The sequence below is a fragment of the Ailuropoda melanoleuca genome, chromosome 1 (genome assembly GCF_002007445.2).
Source record: "Ailuropoda melanoleuca isolate Jingjing chromosome 1, ASM200744v2, whole genome shotgun sequence".
In the NCBI taxonomy this organism is placed as follows: Eukaryota; Metazoa; Chordata; class Mammalia; order Carnivora; family Ursidae; genus Ailuropoda; species Ailuropoda melanoleuca.
This window is the reverse complement of record NC_048218.1, coordinates 54,918,155-54,935,253: the sequence shown is the minus strand read 5'-3', so window position 1 is coordinate 54,935,253 and position 17,099 is coordinate 54,918,155. Positions and strand designations below refer to the sequence as shown.

At 38.4% G+C, this 17,099-nt stretch overlaps 1 protein-coding gene across 3 annotated transcripts in view; it reads right to left on the bottom strand.

The window, feature by feature from the left end:
- Positions 1-16,499, bottom strand: part of CD96 (CD96 molecule) — a 99,708-nt gene extending 83,209 nt beyond the window's left edge. For all 3 annotated transcript variants that reach the window (XM_011222500.3, XM_019797620.2, XM_011222502.3), the window contains exons 1-2: positions 16,311-16,499; positions 13,809-14,162 (exon numbers count right to left, since the gene is read on the bottom strand). In XM_011222500.3, coding sequence (XP_011220802.2) covers positions 13,809-14,162; positions 16,311-16,371 — 415 coding nt within the window. In that variant the 5' untranslated portion in view covers positions 16,372-16,499. The remainder of the gene's footprint in view (positions 1-13,808; positions 14,163-16,310) is intronic.
- Positions 16,500-17,099: the final 600 nt, after the last annotated feature.

The window sequence follows — 17,099 nt, the reverse complement described above, 5'->3', positions numbered from 1 at the left end:
TGCAAAAAATTTTAGCAAGACTGGTAAATGAGTCAACTGGAAAGAAGGGAGCTCAGCAGAGACAGGTGAGAGAATTCAGGAAAGGGTTGGAAATAACAACTCATTGTAGAAATTAAGAGCAAACTAGAAGAAAAACAAGAACATATTGACCCAAAAGTTAATGCACTAAAAGAAATTTTAAAATTAAATAAAGGGAAATGTTAAAATAAATTAATAAACAATAAATTTTAAAATAAAAGGAAAAAAGTATCACTTTCAAAGAAAGTGACAAGCAAAGAAGATTAAAAGCATGTATATGTAATAGAGGGCACTGAAGGAAATAAGCAGTGGACAGAAAAAAATACTAAAAATTATAATTCGGGTACAAGTTCTTAAAGTAAAAAAATGATTAGAAAATACATATTGAAAGATTAAACCGAATAAGAAGGAAAATAGGCTCAGAATAGACATTCAGCAAATTATTATAATAGTATTTTTTAAAAGTCAGTTACAGGAAAGAAAATAGGATTATTATTAGCTTTTTGACAGCAACTCTTTATGCCAGAAAATAATGTAGCAACATATTTAATGTACTCAAGGAAAGAAAATGTGAGCTAAGGATTTTATATTCACAAAATTAGCCTTTTGATATGCAGACTACATAAAACCTGTTAGAGCCATGTGGAAGAAGTCAGGGAGCATTACTCCCATGAGCACTTCCTGAGGATTCTCCAATAGAATACACGTCAGCCTGGAGAGGCATTTACATAAAGGCTGGGGTGAGTGCTGAATCCATGTTCACCTTTAGCACTAAAAATAAATCATTGCTATAAGGAAGAGAGTAGTAATGAATCCATATTTTAAAATAAAGAGAATACGTAAGGATCACAAATGGGGCACGGGGAGGGTTGAGGTGCTGCGGCTATGGGGCCATGAAAAGGTCAGTGAAAAAAAGCCATGCATAAAGTTGAGCAAATGTATAAAAACCATCCTTTAAAGACAAAGGCAAACATGTAATTGAGAAGCCTCTCTTCTTGGAAAAATGCTAGAACCTCAGTAAGAACAGCAGGAGCCTTTACTCTTCTTGCCTAGGGATCCTTCCATTCCCTTTCCCCAGCATTGTCAGTGAGAAAGGTAGCTTTACCATCTTGGAGCGGGCTGCAAAAACCAGCAGCTTTTCTTCCAGAAGAGGCAGACTTACTTATGTCTGTGTGAAGATCCTTCACTTTGTTAGCTAACAGGCACAAACTTGGTAGGAAACAGAGAAAAACTGAAGCTTGGTTAGTGTGGGTTTGCAAATCCCATTTGGGGTGAGTAGCAGACCAGACAGATGTTTAACACGGAGATTCTGGAAATTAGAGAGTCATGAAATAGCTGAGGTAATTTGTCTACCCAATCCAGGCTGACTGGGAAAATACACAGGTGATTGCGGAGACCTCAGAGAGCTTACTGAAAAGCAAAAACCAAGGGAGACTGTGTTACTGTCTGCAACTTTGTTTTTTGTTGTTGTTTGTTTTGGTTTGGTTTTTTTGAAGATTTTATTTATTTATTTGATACAGAGAGAGAGACAGTGAGAGAGAGAGAGAGAGAGCACAAGCAGGGGAAGCGGCAGGCAGAGGGAGAGGGAGAAGCAGGCGCCCTGCTGAACAAGGGGACTGAGGCTCCATCCCAGGACCCCAGGATCATGACCTGAGTGGAAGGCAGATGCTTAACCAACTGATGCCCCCTGTCTAACCACCACTCCAACCCAACACACACACACACACACACACACACACATACACACACCCACACACACACACATCTCTATGTAGAGGGTGGAAGCCTAACAGGCTTGAGGAATTTGAGCACAACTTTTGTCAAAATCATTGGTGGACCAGCAAAGGGGCTTTGCCAATGCAGGGGCAATCCCTTGGAAACCAAACACACAGTCATTTTAATAAGAAGTTGAGGAGAAAAATCAATAGTCACACACTAAAGAGGAAACAGATCTTATAATTTAGGCATGGATAGTTACCCAAGGAAAAAAAAACTTTAAAAAAACCCCACTGGGTCTAGAGTTGTCACATTATTATTATTATTTTTATGTACAGTCTTCAACAAAAAAAGATGATACATGAAGAAAAGAGGAAAGTGTGATCCATACTCAGGAAAAAAGCAGTTAGTTGAAACTGATTCTGATTAGGTCCTTCATTGGACTGAACAGATATTAAAGCAGCTCTTATAAGTATGTTTATGAGATTAAAGCAAAATATGATGAAAATGACTCAATAAATAGGGAATCCTAGTGGAGAAATAGAAAACTATCAAATGAACCACATAATTATTCTAGAGTTGAAAAGTCAGTAACAAAAAAATGATGAAAAATTTACTAGGGATTCTCAATAGCCAATCTTAGATGGCAGAAGAAAGAATCAGTGTGTTTGAATATTGATTAATGTAAATGATCTAGGTGCACCTGGGTGGTGCAGTCAGTTAAGTGTCAGACACTTGTTTTCAGCTCAGGTAGTGATCTCAGGGTCCTGAGACTGAGCCCTGCGTTGGGCTCTGTGCTCAGCATGGATTCTGCTTAGAACTCTCTCTCTGCCCCTCCCCTCTGCATTCTCTCTCCCTCTCTCAAAGAAATAAATACATCTAATATATATTAGATTATATATATATATACACACACACTATATACACACAGTATATATACACTATATATCCACTATACACACACACACACACTCTAATCTGAAGAAAAGGGAGAAAGAGGATTGAAGGAAAACAGAGCTTCAGAGCCGTATAGGACTGTATCAAGTGCCCTAACATGTATGCAACAGAAGTCATGGCAGGAGAGATGAAAGGGAGTGAGACAGTACAAACATCTGAAGAAATAACGGCCCAAAACTTCATATTTGATTTTTAAAAACTTTCCACAAAGCTAATATACACCTCCAGTAATCTTAAAACTCAAAAAAGTTAAACACAAAGAGAAACCCACCTAGGCATATTATAGTCAAACTGCTGGAAGCCAAAAACAAAGAGGGAATTATGGAAGCAGCAGTTGAAATCAGCAAGAAAAACAAAACAAAACAAAACGATCACATGCAGAGACCAATAATACAATTAATGGCCCACTTCTCACCAGAAGCAAGGGAGATCAGAAGATATATTTAAAATGCTGAAAGAAAAAGCAGCCCACTAAGAATGCTGCATTCAGTGAAACTATCCTTCAAAAATAGAAATGAAAAAAACAGGATTCATTGCAAGTAGACTTGTCTTACATGAAATTTGAAAGTAAGTTCTTTAGGCTGAGAGGAAATGATACTAAATAGTAATTTCACTCCATGAGGTGGAATGAAGAGCACAGGAAATGGTAAATATATGGGTAAATATAAAAGATTACATATATAGTTCTCTTTTTTTCTCTTAATTTCTTTAAGGACAGAAATTTTTTAAACCATTAATTTTATCATTGTTCTGTTGGGTTTATTTTATAAATATATAATAATATATAATATGTATATTATATATATATTTTTGACAGTAATAATGAAAGGAAAATATATGCTGGAAGAAGTTGCAAAAAAAGAGAAAAAGAGAGATAAAATAAACATAGAAACAGACATAAGAATGATCCTGACATTGAAGTTATCCAACAAGAATATTAAAATAACTCTTTTTAATACATTCAAGAATACAGAAAAAGATGAAGGGAGTAAATGAAAAGATGGACAATTTTATCAAATAATTAAAAATCTACCAAAAACAACAACTTAAAAATATAAGATCAGAAATTAAAAACAAATTTGATTGGGTTGAAAATTTAATTGGACATCACAAAAAATAAGATTTGTGAATTGGAGTATAGGTCAATAGAAAATTTCTAAACTAAACTACAGAAAGGAAGAACAGAGAAAATATAGAAAAAAGCATTAGAGATACACAAAAGTAGAAATTTAGGCACATTTTTTAATACTTGAAATCTGCATCACAAATTTAAATGCTAATAAAATCCATGCAAGTGTTAGAAATAACATGAGTGAATTTCTATATAATCTGAGAATGGGGAGAACTTTTCCATGAAAATATTACACTGCATTGGAAACAATACTACAAGCAAGTAAGGACAGGTGACAAACTGGGAAAATATTTGCAACTTACATAACAAAGGATTAATAGGTTTTATACATGGGACATTTTTAGCATAACAAGGATAATAATCATAATGAACTGAAATTCATCGATAAGTTCACATTCATATGAATTCGTAACACTCAATACAAAATACTTTTTGGTCACCTTATAAAAGTGCTAGTGAATGAACTCATTTTTAAAACTGGAATATAAAGGGAAAAAAATCAAGCACCTGTTTGTTTTTCTTATACAAACTGTACATCTAGTAAATAATTGGTTCATGAGAGGAAATTTCTCTATAAGAAGACGTCAGGTAATAAATAAAAGAATGATAGGATTTGAGCATCATTCTTTGTCAACCCACAATGAATTAGTGGATCTAGGCAATACTTATCGATGATGCTTAACATCACAAAACCAGACACTATGTGCCTCTGATGTAACCATGGAATATCATCTATGAAGTACTTGTGCCAAAAAACACAAAAAATAAAAACAAAAGTTAATGTGATCAAATCTCTATACCTATCTAAATAGTGGAAGAGGAACATGGAGATACCATTGGATGTAAGAGCAAAATCCAGGCTGTGGGTAATTTTACAAGATAAAGACTCAAATTTACTTAATAAATATTTTGGAAAAGAAAAATAAGAAATAGAAAATAACCTTCAGATTAAAAGAGAGTTTTGGGGTGTCCAGCTTTCTGCTCAGCGGGGAGTCTGCTTCTCTCTCTCCCTTTACCCCTCCCCCTATGCCCTTGCTCTATCTCTCAAATAAATAAATAAAATTTAAAAAAAAATAAAGGAGAGTTTTCAAATGACCACAATACTTTGAGTTCATGTGAAGCCAATTCAAATAACCAAAATGTAAAAATAATAACTATGAAGCCAACTGGATATTGCATGGTATTAAGAATTCACTAGTTATTTTTAGTCCTGGTAGTGGTATCATGGCTATATATACACATCATTTTTATCATTTAAAGAATCATTCTAAAGTAAATAAGATATCTTGGATTTTGTTCAGTCTGGGAGGTGGTAGTTGCTAAGGGTTTAAATGAAACAAGACTGTCCGTGACTTAATAATGATTGAAGTTGCATGTTCAGTACATGGGAGCTCATTATACTATTCTATATAATTTTACATGTTTGAAATTTTCCACAATTAGAGGTTTTTAAAATCTTTTCATGAATCATCTGAAATCATCTCGAGGATTGCCAGCTATATGTAACACACTTTGAGAAAAACTAATTCCTCTCTCCCCAGATTCCCTGCTACTATCCTCTAATTTGGGGACTGTTAAACTATGGCCCGTGGGTCGAATCTGGAGGCTAGTTTTGTAAATCAAATTCTACCAGAACACAGCCAGGCCCTTTTGCTTACATATTGTCTGTAGGTGCTTTCATGCTACAGCAGAGTTGAGCAGTTGACAAAGGCCGTACAGGCTGTATGGACAAAGCCTAAAAATATTTGCTATGTGGTCCTTCAAGTTTGCCAGCTCCCACTCTGATGTCCCAGTCTTCATCCATTATGCTTCGAAGGTCTCAGTATCTAGATTGCAACCCTGATATGATCCCGTGTGGTTTCAGTTACCGCGCCATTGCCCTATCCACTACCTGGCCCCTCAGTCTGCCACTGTTATCCCCACTGTCTCCGCTCCATTTCTGCCATCCACTTTCACGACTGTGTTTGGACCTTCTGTGCCACACATAATTGCTCCACCTACAAAATCACTCCAAACCCACAAACACTCCCGCTGTTTGTTTTGTGCAACTAATTGTCTCAACTGTTCTTTGTCCTCATTGAGTTTTTAAATGAGTTGATCTCTACTTTCTCCCAATCTACCAGCTTTCTTTTCTTTGTTTCCCTCATTATCTAGCTAAAGTTCCACAGTCCATGATTTCAGTAACATTCTTGCTCATATCCCAAAGCCCTTGGCTCTTTCCCCCGTCCCCCATTACTATACAGGGAATCCAGTAGTGAAACTCCAACTATCTACTTTTTAACGCCCAGACGCAAGCAGCCGAGCACTACTGGTGAAAGCAAACTGTCTTCAATACAATTTCTTACCATACTCAAATGTACATTCAACACTAACCGAAAATTCAAATACATTTACCTTGTGAACTCATTTTCCCTCTCTTCATAGAAGCTATTTCAATCTCTTTTTCTGAAGCCTCCTCCCTCTCTCTACCTGATGATGACTTTGGTTCCTATTTTATTTTATTTATTTATGTTTTTAAAGATTTATTTATTTATTTTATATATAGAGAGAACAAGCAGAAGGGGCAGAGGGAGAGAGAATCCCAAGCAGACTCTGCACTGAGCCGGACCTGGATGCGGGGCTCCATTTTAGGACCCCGAGATCACACCCTGAGCCGAAACCAAGCGTCGGATGCTAAAACCGACTGTGCCACCCAGGGGCCCCGAGTTTCCTATTTTAGAGAAAACAGAAGAGGGCACCGCCCTCATCATATGCACTTAACCCAATCACCTTCTCTCCTGTTGTATAATTTTTAAAAACCATCCTTTTGTCCAGTTTCAGGATACCCATAGCACTAATGTTAAAGATCTCATTGCCCCTATATTCTCAGAAACCTTATTTATTTATTGTACCTTCTCTATGGTGTATTTAACTATTCTCTTTCAACTTTGACTTGGTTTTGAAGCTTAGCCGAGCATCTTGCATTAATTAAAAGCACCCCACTACCTGCACAACACCGATGCAAACCCTCATACCCTTCCCCTTACTTCTGCCAGACTTCTTAGAAGTTGTGTCGACATTTGTTGTCTCCATTTCCTTGCTTCCTACTCACTCCTCTGCTCCCCTGAGTCTGACTTCCATCTCTCTTCTGTGCCACCTTAACAAGAAACAGCTTGTTAAGGTGATCAATAACATCCTTGTCCCTAAATACAATCCAATAACCATGTTGTCCTCTCAGAAACATCAGAATTGATAGCTACTCCTTTCACGAAATATTATCATCCTAGTTTTTTGTGAGCCAACTTCTCTCCTGATTTTTCTGCTGCCTCTTTAGTCTCACTTTTACATCCTTTGAAGATTTATCTTTCTCCATCTATCCGGTGAAGGGCCACATTGCTTTTCTCACTTGATTTTCTCTGCCTACACGATCTCTTTCACTCTCAAAATCTCAGCATACAGTCATCTAGCTCACCAATTTGTATCTTTAGCTTAAACCTCTCTTCTAGAACAGGAATTGTATATCTACTTATTTCCTTGACATCTCCTGAATGTGTCAACTTCCTGTCTAACTCAACCATGTACAAAATCAAATCCAGTCAAAATTCAAACAATCCCTGCATGATTGGATTGTCCTCTAGTTTTTTCTAACACAATGAGTAACTCCCTCGTTTTTTTCTGTTCCACACATTTGAAAACAAAACATCATTCTTGATACTGCTTTTTATTCCTCGTTCCACATGTGCAATCCAACACCAAATCCCGGAAGGCGACTCTCCTAAGCATACTTTTTTTTTTTTTNGGTGACTCTCCTAAGCATACTTCTTTTTTTTTAAATAATTTTTATTTTGTTATATTAGTCACCATATGATACATCCCCAGTTTTTGATGCAATGTTCCATGATTCATTATTTGCATATAACACCCAGTGCACCATGCAATATGTGCCCTCCTTAATACCCATTGCCGGCCTATCCCAATCCCCACCCCCCTCCCCTCTGAAGCCCTCAGTTTGTTTCCCAGAGTCCCTCATGGTTCATTCGCCCTTCTGTTTACCCTCCCTTCATTCTTCCCTTCCGTCTCCTACCGATCTTCCTATATCTTATGTTCCATAAATGAGTGAAACCATATGATAATTCTTTCTCTGCTTGACTTATTTCACTTAGCATAATCTCCTCCAGTCCCGTCCATGTTGCTAGAAATGTTGTGAAATCGTTCTTTCTGATGGCTGAGAAATATTCCATTGTATATATGGACCACATCTTCTTAATCCAGTCATCTGTTGAAGGGCATCTCGGCTCCTTTCACGATTTGAACATTCCTCCCCAGGTACCTCGCTGCCACTCTACTCAATGTTACTGAGCATCTCTCACTTAGATTTCTGTCCTGTCTTAACTGATCTACATTATCCTCTCTACCATTTCTCAATTCATTCTCTATGCTTTTGTCACAAAGATCTTTCTGAAATGCAAAATTAAAAAAAAATCAGCAACAAATTAATTCCAATTAATTTCCACAGCTTCCTAGGATAAAGATAAAACTTAATTGGACTACTCAATCTCTCTAGCCTCTTCTTCAAAGGCTTCCCTTTCAATCCTTCTGCTCAAGCCATAATATTTTTGAAAACTCCCCACAGTTGCAATGTCTTCCTACCACCACAGGGTCTTTACACATCCTGTTTTCTATAAAGCTGTCTTCCCCCTATTTATCTGGTTAACTCCTGTTCAAGTATCACTTCCCCAGGAAACCCTTCTTGATTTTCCTATTATATCCTCTCAAAACACTACTTTCTTACTGCAAGAGCACTTCTCACTGTTGCAATTTGGTCTTTTTTTTTGCTTATTTGGTTATTTTGTCTCTTCCCATTGGACTTCATGATTCTTGATGACAGAGTCATGTCTGTATTGTATCTCTGGTACCTAGCATCCACAAGCATGCAAAAATATTTATTGGATAAAGATTGAATACAAGAATTTAAGAAGAGCCAGAATTCAAGTTCAAGAACAAACTGTGCTATAAAAATAGACACATAGATCAATGAAACAGAGAGCCCAGAAATAAACCCATATATAGGATCAATTAATTTATAACAATATTATTATGAAAAGAGCCAAGAATATGCAACGGGGAAAGGATAGTCTCTTTGACAAATTATTTTGGGGAAACTGAATAGCTGCATGCAAAAGAATGGAACTGGATTCCTCTCTTCCACCATACACAAAGATCAAATCAAAATGGATTAAAAACTTGAACATAAAACTCCAAACCATAACACTTGTAGAAGAAAACATAGGTGCAATGATTTTTTTGGCCTTGGCAATGGTTTTCTGATTTGGCACCAAAAGCAAAGGCAAAAAAAGCAAAAATAAGCACTGAGGCTGCATCAAACTAAAAAGCTTCTTCCCAGCAAAGGAAAACAACAATAAAATGAAAAAGCAACCTATGGAATGGGAGAAAATATTTATAAATCACATATCTGATAAGGAGTTAATATCCAAAATATATAAACAAATCATACAACTCAACAACAACAAAACAATCCAATTTAAAAATGGCCAGAGTAATTGATTAGGTATTTTTCCAAATAAGATATCCAAGTATCCAATAGGCAAGGAAAAGGGGCCCAACATCACTAATCATCAGAGAAATGCAAATCAAAACCACAGTAAGATGTCACCTCGCTCCTGATAAAATGGCTATTATCAAAAAGATCAGATAACAAATATTGGAAAAGACATGGAGAAGAGGCAGGGCTTGTGTACTGTTGGTGGAAATGTAAATTGGTGCAGCCACTCTGGAAAACAGTATGGAGGCTCCACAGAAAATTAAAAATAGAACAATCAGGGCGCCTGGGTGGCTCAGTCAGTTAAGAGTCCCGTCCTTGGTTTTGGCTCATGGGTGGTCAAGATCTCATGGGTGGTGGGATCGAGCCTGGCTTTGGGCTCCTCACTCAGCGGGGAGTCTGCTTGAAGATTCTTTCTCTCTCTCTCTCAAATAAATACATAACATTAAAAAAATAAAAATAAATAAAAAATAAAATTAGAACTACCATATGATCCAGCATTTCTATTTCTGGCTATATATCTAAAGGAAATAAAATCACTATCTTGAAAAGATATATGCCTCCTCATGTTCATTGCAGCACTATTTACAATAGCTAAGACACAGAAACAACCCAAGTGTCCACCGATGGATGAATGGATAAAGAAAATATTCTAATATACGAGGAAATATTATTCATTTATAAAAAAGAAGGAAATCCTGCCATTTGTGACAATATGGATGGACCTTGAGGGAATTATGCTACATGAACAAAGAAAGACACATACTGTATGATTTCATTTATATGTGGAACTTAAAAAACAAAACAAAATGAACTCATAGATACAGAGAACAGGGGGTGGTTGCCAGAGGTAGAGGCATGGGGTGAAAGGTACAAACTTCCAATTATAAGATATACAGCAGGGTGACTAAAGTTAACGATACTGTATCATATGTTTGAAAGTTGCTAAGAAAGTAAACCTTAAAAGTTCTCACCACAAGAAAAAAAATTTAACTCTGTGAGGTGATGGATATTAACTAAACTTATTGTGGTAATCATTCCACAATATATATAAGTATCTAATTATCTGTTGTACACCTAAAACAAATACAATGTCTCACGTCAATTATATCTCAATAAAACTGGACAAGAGTCGAAGAACAAATTATGCCCTTAGACAGGGTAGTCAAATTATCAAGATTATATTATCAAGACATTATATTCCATTACTAGTAATATAATAGTTCTCTTACTATATTCTATACCACTTCTATTACCCCTCCGCCTCCTCCTCGTATTACCATTACTTTTCCCCTTCTACACTTCCAGTAACAACACTAACAGCCCTCTAAGGCTTTTGTCGTGATCTGGGAAATCAAAGTCACGCTGCACTTTTATAACAGATACTAGTAACTTCAAATTTTAAAATACATCAAAAATCATACAATCTCAGGTACTTATATAAGAAAACAAAATCCAGGAAACTTGGATTAATTACAACAACTAAAGGCTTAACTCAGAAAACTGCTTTTCTTGGGCTAACTTGAAAGCTAACCCAGGAGGAAACCCCGTCAGGTGAGAATGAAAAAGCAGCAGATGCCCAACTGTTCATTATCATTTCTACCCTCATCCACAGCCCCAGAGCACCAGCTCACACAAAGGAACAAGATATTGTGAAAAGAGAACAGAAGCTGTTCTCAGGCCCTCTGGGGACATGGGGACAGAATTTAGACACATACTGTTTTGCGGACAGACAGGGAGGAGAATGGCTCAGAAGATAACAGAAAGGAGACAAGAGGTCCCAGCTGCCTGTGGTCCTTCAGATTTTCATATTTAGATCTTCCACACCATCTCAATTTGCTTTTGTTCACGTGCTTCGTCACTGTTACACTTCGTGTGTGCTTTGCTTACCCAACTAGCTTGTGAACCTGAAGATCTCCCAAGGATGTACTAGGGAAATGGCACAAGTGAGAGAAGTGAGTGAAGATCAAAGGAATAACAGGGGAAAAGATGTGTCCTTGGGTGGGGATTTGACGGGCTTTTGTACAACAACTGTCTCATCTGAGTTAAGTGTCTACCCCTTCACTCTCCACCAGGCTTACACTTCGGGTCACTCTGTAATGAAGGATGTTTTGTCCCTTTCTGTTTTGATATTTTGTATGTTGCTCCCTTTGTACTCAGTACACAATATCAGAACTATTTGTCTAATGTTGAGGCCATTTTTTTTCATCTGGTCCAGCTGACCAACAGCAAAGTTACAATCAGAAGACTGGGAAATTTCCAACCACAGAACGTGTAGACATGGCTTCTGCCTCTCCAGAGATTTGCAGTTTTTAGTAGCTACAAACTTGGCTTCTTTGAGTTGCCCTTTATTTTAAGAAATATGCTTTCCTTAAAGGCAACACCACTCTCCTTTCTGGAGAACATACCACCTCTTCTCCAGTGCTGTCCTCGTGTGGAGCTATCCCATATCCCTTATTTCCTACAGGAAACATCAATCCATGTTGCCAATTCTCGATAGGGTAGGCTTTAGATCCTCAGAGATGCAATAGTACAGTTTATAGATTTAGGCAAAAGGTACAAAATCTTTATCTAAAGCCAAGGTCAATGTGTACTTGTGCTAATGTATGTTCAATGTTCCTTTGGGTTCCGAATTAGGCAAATATAAAAAGAAAGGGAGGAGGACCCATTTTAAATAAGAATTGATAAATAGAGTTCACTCATTATCATTATTACTCTTCTTAATGAACACTACCCTTTTCCAAACTCTGACTCTCTGGCAGGAACTATGCTAAGTGCTTTACACAAATTATCCCATTTAATCATCAAAATAATGGTACCTGTAAAGACAGTACTATAATTATCCGTATTTGTTGTATAAGAAAACAAAAGCTTAGAGACTTGAAATAACTTGACAAAGAATATATTTATAGTATATCTATATATATATAGTAAACAACAGAGCCAACACTCAAATCCAGGCTACCTGACTCCAAAGTATGTGTAGCGAAGCACGTTCTACACAGGTCTCCTTATAAAATGCTCTTCATTCAACCCCACCCCACGCCATCCCCGATTTGAACTCAAGTGTTTCTTTTTTCCCGGAAAACAGCAATTGGAATAAGGCATCGTAATGTCGTGCTGGAGGCGCTCCTGGTCTCCAGGTGGACTGTCCCAACACCATGGTCTTACCTCTTGATCAGAAATAGAGACGAGGTAATAAATCCATCCCCATTGCCTGTCCTGGGTAGTTCGGGGCCTCTTTTAGCACAGCCTTCATGAGTTAATTTTTGTTGTTTTTCTCTTATATTACCAGGTCACTTTGCCCCTGAGTTAAAAACATTTCATTTCCAGTGCATTTTCCATTTGTTGGCTTTCATTTTCATTCTTTTCCATTAGAATAAATGGAAATCATTTACTGTAGGACTAACTAATTTAGGGTAGGCATTATTATCATCATTTTCCAGATGGGCTCAGAGAATGTACATGACAGGCCCCAGGTGAAATTTATTTCTGGCCAGGAAGGAACTAGAACTGAAGCCTAGGATTCCTGCCTTCAAATGCAGCCCTCTAAGGCACGCATGTGTGAATACTATGTCCAGCGGCTTCCTTGGTACCTTTTTCTGCCCAGTACTAAATATGCAATATATCCAAAGCCACTTGCATATCCCCCCACAAACCTGTTCTGTTCCCTTTGTCTTCGGTGAATGGCACTCCCCATGTCACCTTAAATTTTCCTCTCCCCTTCACACATATTACCATTGTCCTATATCCATTCTATCAGTAAGTCACACCTATCTTATGCCTGAGGTATTCCATTTGTCATCTCTTTCTATGTCTACCCAAACTACCACTCTGTCTCCTCTGTCTCCTAGCTTGTTCCCACCTTTTCTTTCTTGCCCACTTTCGTTCCATTCTCCCACTGAAACTGGCATGATTTTTTTCTGACACAAGTACAACCAGGCTATAAATGTCATGCCATCCTTGTGTTGTGAACACTTGGATGTCTTTCTATGGCTCTTAGATAAAAATCAAAACTTCAAATGTGGCTGACAAGATCTGACATGATCTGGTCTTTGCCATGTCTTCCACCTCATCATTTAACCTGCTCCCTCGCCCTGGATCACTCACAAACCTCCCACCTCCTAAATGGTGTTAATATCTACCCCTCCTTCAGACCTCCACTCAGGCGTTGCTTTCTCAGGGCCAATTTCCCTGGCCTCTATTTTATGCTCTTTCATAAGACCATTATCATTTATCCTTATCACTTACCACTGTTGCAATTTTACATTTATTTGTGGAATTATTTGATTAATTCCTATCTTTCTTTTAGGCAATACCTCTTTCTGCCCAACCTCTGTGTACTTAGCACCATGTCTAGCCACGGTTGGCTCGTAATACATATCTGTCGAATGAGCGAGAGCCAGATGAAAGCATGTGCTCCTTACCCTCTATGGTTATGCTTACCATTTGTCTGAATGAGTAGGTTGTAGATTTTAGTCCAAACACCCTCTGGATACAGAGTAAAGCTATACTCATACTTCCCAGTGAGTGAGGAGGACACGTTCTTTAAATGCAGAGTCCACGTTGACACATTTCTGGGAGTTTCCATGAAAGTCACCAGTGACTCACAGGGACTGGCATTAGCACAGTGCAAGCCATACTGCGGATGATAAAGGGCAATCAGATCCAACTTATCAGTGACCTGGGACCATTGCATCTGCACCAAGAAGCCTTTCTTCCATGTTTGGCAGGTCAGGTTGACATCAGAGCCAGGAAAAGCATAGATGTTTTCTGTATTGGATGTTTTCTCCCATACCCCTGAAAAGGAAGGACATGAGCCATTAGTTTACAGGATTCATATGGAATGACTCTTATTTAAAAACCTTGGTCACTTTGGTGAGGTGAGGGAGCAGCTGAGGAATTTTCTCTCTGGCTGCCTTATGTGTAGGAGGGAGCCCATGCACAATAGAGGAGATAGACCGAGAAGCAGCAGCTCAGTACAAATCCCGAGAAGCATTTGCTTAAGGACGCTAGAGGGACATTCCTCTCTTTGTCTGTTGGTCTGTCCAAAGGATAATTTAAGTTCTCTGACTACCTGTGAATAAAATTAAGCCTATCTAGGGGGCGCCTGGGTGGCTCAGTCATTGAGCGTCTGCCTTCGGCTCAGGGCGTGATCCCGGCGTTCTGGGATCGAGCCCCACATCAGGCTCCTTCACTGGAAGCCTGCTTCTTCCTCTCCCACTTCCCCTGCTTGTGTTCCCTCTCTCGCTGGCTGTCTCTCTCTCGCTGTCAAATAAATACATAAAATCTTAAAAAAAAAATTAAGCCTATCTAGAAATTGAAGCCCACCAGCAAACTTATTATGACAACTACTTTTACAATGAATATAATTGACTTTTTTTTGGTTTTACGAATCAACAGCTACATATAACACACCAATAATATTTCCTGAAACTGAAAAGATAACTGACATGTGTAGAGTTGTTTTTAAAAATCTATGTTCACAAGAGGCTTTTTTATAGGCTATTTTATCGAATCCTCCTCACATACCACAGAATGATGTTGTTAACACTCTATCAAAGAGGAAACTGAGGCACAGGGTGATTAAGTGACTTGCTTAAAGTCACACCTCAGTAAAACAACATGCATTTGGTTGCCTAGAGTCCGTGCTCTTTCTATAACCTTCATAACATCCAAACTGCCTCCCGAATTGGTTGAGATGAGTAAGAAATCTGACATTCAATATGCAGATCAAAGAGACCTCCGTGTCCACGCAGTTAGGGCCCCTGAGGGGAGGAAGGGAGAAAATACCTCAGGTAGAGTTTCCCCTAAAGATAAACTATGGTCAGCATCGTCTGTCATCCACACTTTGAAATACTAGACATAAAAGAAGAAGATTCTCTCCCAGCAGCTCTCTGACCACATGGTACAAGGCACTTAAAATATGTTAAGCATTGAGCCTTTGACATGCCTTCAATAGTGGAGGCCCAATTTTAGCATTAATGGAACACCGTTCCAGGAATGAGATATTATCATGACAAGTACCACTGAAGCTCACAAAGGAAAAAGATAAAAAGATGACAAGCAACGGAGAAGAAACAAGGCTCTCTAAGGCACTTGACAAATGGGAATTATTACACTTTTATGGATTCAAAAGTTTGGGTAGGCAGAGGTTAGTACGGTTTAATGTCGCTCCCTGTAAGCTTTCCTTTGCCCAGTAATGTGCCTCTGATTCTATCCACAGCATTGTATTCCAAAGTCTCCTTTGATTTAGAAATTCTCCTTAAAATCTTTATAGCTTTATCTGTAAAGCGTAGTTAATTCTTAAGACACTCAGGCTCCCTTTAATTCCCCCATGCTATGGAATGCAGAACTAATCTTTCCTCCCGCTATGTTTAAATAGGCCCTGAAGGCACCAGTTCCCAGTGTTGTAGGGACCCTACTTTGTCTTCCAGGTCCATACCTACACATGCCTCATTAAAATTCAACATATGTTCAACTCCCAGAGACATTCATATTTGGAGGAGTAAAGCTTGTTATATACAAAAGAAAAAGGATCCTCAAGAGAAAGAAAAAGTTGAGCAAGGATCCCGCAGCACTGATGGCTTTGTGATTTTTTTAGTGTTCTGAGATGTTCTGACGACCAAGGGGAGAGCATTTCATTTCCCAGAAGCACAATTTCCCAGTTACTCCAGAGATCCTCTTAGGAAGGAAATGGGTGAAAATGTCTCAGAGCAGTGGCACAAACCACTCATTCCCTTCTCGTTTTTAGTGTTCGTTAGTAATCATTTCTAGACTCTAACGTCTCTCCGATAGCTGCCACTTAAAGTCGTAACTGAAAACCTTAGCAACGACCTGCCTTTGGTGATCAATGTCAGCAGTAGTCACATGCATTTTAAACGAACAGAGGCCCCACTTGCCCCTAAAGCAGCGAATTTGACAAGACAGGACAACTGGAAGCCTTACCCCTGACAAAATGAATCTGGATGATGGAATAGACAGCACAGTAGGTCCATTTTTTCTCCATTGTCTCCTGAAGGCCTTACGCCAGCAGCTCCATAATCACAGAAGTCAATTGGTGCCTTGAAGCAAACTCCAGCTACCCTATTTGTGCAGAAAACCCCAAACCTACTGCACGCCTGGGTCTGTTTATCATTTGGCAAGACCCCAGGAAATGAAACGTAGACAGGAAAGTAATGTGGTTCAGAGCTAAGTATAACCTTCACCAGAACAATGTTGAAATTGTTCTCTGAAATTTTGTGTATCACCTTCGTTAAAAGACTTCTCAGGATCCAAAGATTCTCTCCTTCAGGATCTCTGTGTCAGTCATGCTGCTTCTAAAATCCAGACAAAGGAAATCATGCAGAGCGATTCATAATGTGCTTTTTATACATTTCTTTTCAAGAACACAAAGTCATTTAACAAATGTGAACTTCATGTCTTTCATTACAGTTTTTCTGTTCACTTTTAAAATATGTTTTCTTTCCAGAATGGCTCCCGGGTGAAAGAACAAAGAATTAACACATTTAATTTTAATAAAATCTGAAAAGTAAAGGAGGGTAACATCAGCTATCAAACCGAAATTTATTGTCACCCCTAATGCAGGAAAGCCCACATTTCCTGCAGGTGTTAAGAAGGGAGGGCTCCTCCCCTGCCCCCGTCTGGGCTAGGCTGGAGGTCAGGCAGGGAAATCTCCCACCCTGCCAGCTGAAGGATTTTTTTTTTTTCTGACAGCAGAAGAACTTGTCGGTGTCC